Raw genomic sequence first — 4,477 nt, 5'->3', positions numbered from 1 at the left:
ATTGATTCTCCTCGTGCTTATTCTGATTGCTGCTATTTGTTGTTTATCCATGTTTAAAATCCCTCTTGCTTTACTTAGTAGTTGATAGAACCCATGATACTGTAGTTTACCTTCTTGATCTATTGTTGTGTTTGTGATGAAATCTGCTAACTGATTGGCTTCTCTGTATATGTGTCTTATCTGAGTATTACTTATCTCCATCATCTCATGAATCTCCTCTACTCTTTCAATTATTTCCCACTGTATTTTCCATTCCCCTCTAATCATATTTTTAAGACTTAATGAGTCAGTCTCTAAAAATATGTTAGCATAGCCCTGTTCTTTACAGTATCTCATAGCTTTCCAGATTGCTGTAATCTCAGCCACCATGTTAATGGCAAATCCTATTCTTTTGGCTTCTGCATACAGTAGATCCCCGCTACTATCCCTCAAACAAAAGCCATATGAACTCATCCCTGGGTTACCTCTGCTTGCTCCATCCGTATTACATTTTACCTAACCCTCTTTTGGCCTTGTCCATCGCACAATATGATAAAATAATGTGGGCCTATATCTTTGCAATAAATCAAACATCCCACTCCATTGAAGAGGAATGTTTTTGAGCCATGGATAATTGGCTTTTATGAGCCGATGAACTGTCATCTGACATTGACTGAACATTTTATCAAACGATACCTTCTTGTCATGTCTAATTGAGTTTCTCATTTTCCATAGTTCCCATGTGACAATGGTTGGAATGGCCTTCATGATTTGCTGCAATTTTGGGTTTCCTTCATATTTCCACCATTTAATGAGTAAATGGTGTAGATGAATCCCATCAATATTTAAACTTGCACAAGAAGCAAACTGCTTCCATAGCCTTTGAGCTATGGGAGCTGTTAGTAATAAATGTGTCATGGTTTCCAGTTCCCCCTTATCACAGCAGTAACATTTAGATACTATATGCATCCTCATTCTCCTCAAATTATCATCTGTTGCAATTCTTTTCTTCCACACTCTCCATAAGAAGAAAGAAAATTTAAGAGGTAAACCTTTAATCCAAATGCAACTCATCCAGTCAATGATGTCTCTCTTATTCCTTAGTAAGTGATAAGCTGATTTGGCCGAAAAAACTCCTATTGAATTTCCCATCCACCACGGCTTATCATTCAAAGCATAAGTGTTAGGCTGGATGTTTTTAACTATGTGACATATCATTTCCTCTGATATATGTTCCTGCAATTTCTCTATTTTCCAACTTCCATTTCCAATAAACTCTTTTACCTCTAATTCCTCTTCCCCAGCACTTTCTCCTTCTGTGAAAAATAAAGCTCCTTGTTTTGTCCAGTTATCGTACCAGAAACTTGAACTCCCTGCTTTAACTTGCCACCAAATCTCATGTTCCACCTCTTCCCTTACTACTAATAATTTCCTCCACACATGAGAAGCTGCAGAATTCCTAACCACTGTAGGGTGTAATTTCTTACAATATTTATTGCGCATGTAGTTACTCCATAATGAAGAAATAGACACCCTGAATCTCCACCATAGTTTGGCAAACATGGCATTATTAACATCATGTAGAGATCGAAACCCCAAACCCCCTTCCGCCTTAGGGTAGCACATGTCACTCCAATCTACCCAATGTTTTCCATTTATATTGCTTGTATTGCCCCAAAAGAATTTTGCGAAGATCTGATGTAGTTGTGCAATAATCTTCTTGGGGGGATTCATAGCAGATGAAAGATAAACCGGTATTGATTGAAGAATATGACTAATAAGTATGTACTTACCTCTAAATGATAGGAATTTATTTTGCCAAGACAAAATTCTTCGAGCCACCTTCCTTACCAAGTCTTCGAAGTGACTGTTGATCTTCCTTCCATAAAAAACAGGGCATCCCAAATAAGTGAATGGGAAATTACCTTGTCTTATTCCCGTGAGTTTTCTCATTCTGATTGGCACTATTAAGGGTGTCTTGTCATGAAGATAGAAAGCACTCTTAGCCTTATTAACCATTTGACCAGATATTTCTTCATAATCTCTTATCACTGTCATCATCTTAATCACTGAAGATCTAGCCCCTGAACAGAATAATATTGTGTCATCTGCATATGACAGATGGTTTATTGCTGGGCTCCATTTTGGCAAACCATATCCTTTATAATTTTTATCACTGTGTAAGCTGTCTAAACCTCTCGCCAAAGCTTCTGCTGCAATAATAAATAATGTTGAGGACAATGGATCACCTTGTTTAAGACCTCTAGAAGACTGAAAGAAACCATTTGACTGGCCATTAATGAGGAATGAATACCAATTACTCGAGATGAGTCTCCATATCATATCTATAATTACCTTCGAGAAACCAAACTTGTGCAACACCTTTGTCAGGAATATCCAGGACACTCTATCATACGCCTTAGCCATATCTAACTTCACAACCACATTAATATGCTGATTTCTCATTTGAATATCCCTAATTATTTCTTGTGCCAAAAGAACATTTTCAGTTATACTCCTTCCTTTCACAAAACCTGATTGGGTGGGAGATATAATCTTGGGCAGCACGTCTACTATTCTATCATGCACCAATCTCGATATAATCTTGTTAATAAAGGAGCTCAAACTAATTGGCCTCATGTGTGCAAAGTTGTTAACATCCTCCTTCTTTGGTAATAAAACCAGATTGGTGTGAGTAATAAAATTTGGCAGTGTGTGTCCACAAAAAAATGCAATCACTAGTCTGGTGATATCTGCTCCGACGATTTCCCAGCAGGACTGAAAAAACAAACCAGAAAACCATCTGGTCCACTCACACTATCTCCATTAAGTTCAAACACCACCTTTTTTTATCTCCTCTTGTGTTGGAAGCTTTATCATTTCTTCATTTTCTTCTTCTGTGACCAGTTTAGGGATATGTCTCAACATTGAGTAATCCTGAGATGTCTCCTCTGCCTTAAACTGCTCAGAAAAGAAACTGATGGCTGCTTGCCCTATTTGCTGATTTGTCTTCACCATCACCCCGTGCTCATTACATATCTCAGCTAGATGTAACTTCTTCCTTCTTCCTTTAACATAAGAGTGGAAGAATTTAGTGTTTCTATCTCCATCCACAAACCATTTCATTCCCGCCTTTTGCTTCCAATATTCTTCTTCGATCCTGAGGTATTTTCTCAATTCTGCCTCCATTCTACTCAGCTCCGCCCTGTTTTGTACTGTAGGGAAAATCTCCAATTGAGTTTCCTTAACCTTAATCACATCCTCAACAGTAGAAATTTGCTGGAAAATGTTACCAAATACATCCCTACTCCATTTAGCTAAAGCTTATTTTACCCTTTTCATCTTAGCATGAACCTCCAAAAAAGGGCTACCTGCAAACTCAATCCTCCAGTGTTGTTGTACTACTTCCTTAAATTGATGATGTTTAGTCCAAAAATTTAGAAAACGAAAAGGTTTCACCACAGGCTCCTCTGCTGTATCACAAATCACATGAAGAGGAGCATGATCTGAGCCCTGTCTGATTAAATGATGAACCTCACTAGATGGAAATTCCTCTGTGAACAAAGCATTCACTAAAATTCTATCCAATCTCTTGAAAATACAAGCTTCCTCTATTCGTCCATTCCACCAAGTATATTTACTCCCTGAAAATTTTACTTCAGTTAACCCACAACTACTAATACAAAGAGCAAAATCAGTAGCCTCCTGTTGAGTGAATTCAAGACCTCCCAATTTCTCTTCCTCATTAATAATAACATTAAAATCACCCCCAACCATCCAAGGTAGTTGCCAATCTTCTGCAATACCTTCTAATTCTTCCCATAATTCCAGTCTTTCCAACGCATTACACCTAGCATATACTGATGAAATAATGAAAGACCTATTATTTTTACAGAATTTCATAGATATGTGTTGTATGGAATCCATCAGCAAGGTGCCCTCCCAGTCCTCCCTCCAGAAAATCCAAATTTTCCCGGAATAGTTGGCCAGAGCATTATCAAAACCTAGCTTTCTTTTGTATTGTTCTAACTCTAATGGATCCTGAAAAGGGTCCATTAAAGCTACAAATGAATAATGATGTCTTCTATTTAGGTCCATTAATCTCCCAAAAGAATTTTGAGTATTAACGGATCTAATATTCCAAAAAATAGCTTTCTCAATCATTGATCACTATTGGAATATTTGTCCTTGCTACTTCTTGTTTTGACTTGAAGAGGAACGGTGGGCCTTCCTCTTTTTGCCGTCAAACTATTCATGTGCCTTGGGGATAAATCCCCTGCAATACTGATCTGCTGGATATTATAATCCATGTAGTCATCTTCTTCTGCTTCCCTTCTATGTTGTATTTCTCCCTCCGATTCGTCAATTAGGTTTGGAGCTTTTGTTAACTTTATCTCTGGGTCATTATTCTTTGTCACTTCATCACTTATTAGTACATTATTATCCTATTGTTGATCCTTCTCCTGCATACAACCTCTGTCAACAGTAAATGGAGTAT

At 37.6% G+C, this 4,477-nt stretch overlaps 1 protein-coding gene across 1 annotated transcript; it reads right to left on the bottom strand.

The window, feature by feature from the left end:
* Window positions 1-495: 495 nt before the first annotated feature.
* On the bottom strand, window positions 496-4,035 carry LOC107057783 (uncharacterized). The gene is made up of 3 exons (XM_015302740.1): window positions 3,439-4,035; window positions 2,818-3,258; window positions 496-2,757 (listed from the first exon to the last, which is right to left on the bottom strand). Exons 1-3 carry the CDS (start codon window positions 4,033-4,035, stop codon window positions 496-498), a joined length of 3,300 nt encoding a protein of 1,099 aa, XP_015158226.1.
* Window positions 4,036-4,477: the final 442 nt, after the last annotated feature.

This window comes from Solanum tuberosum, unplaced genomic scaffold, assembly GCF_000226075.1.
Source record: "Solanum tuberosum cultivar DM 1-3 516 R44 unplaced genomic scaffold, SolTub_3.0 scf00378, whole genome shotgun sequence".
NCBI classification, from domain to species: Eukaryota; Viridiplantae; Streptophyta; class Magnoliopsida; order Solanales; family Solanaceae; genus Solanum; species Solanum tuberosum.
The sequence above is the reverse complement of the archived record's forward strand: the minus strand, read 5'-3'. Positions and strand labels throughout refer to the sequence as shown.

What these genes read in the sequence shown, in the direction of transcription:
- LOC107057783 (XM_015302740.1), bottom strand. Translation starts at nt 4,035, where the DNA reads ATGGACCCTTTTCAGGATCCATTAGAGTTAGAACAATACAAAAGAAAG. An exon ending in ATACAGCAGAGGAGCCTGTG is followed by an intron (nt 3,259 to 3,438) that starts GTGAAACCTTTT and finishes AACATTTTCCAG; the next exon opens with CAAATTTCTACTGTTGAGGA. An exon ending in AGGAGATAAAAAAAGGTGGT is followed by an intron (nt 2,758 to 2,817) that starts GTTTGAACTTAA and finishes TTGTTTTTTCAG; the next exon opens with TCCTGCTGGGAAATCGTCGG.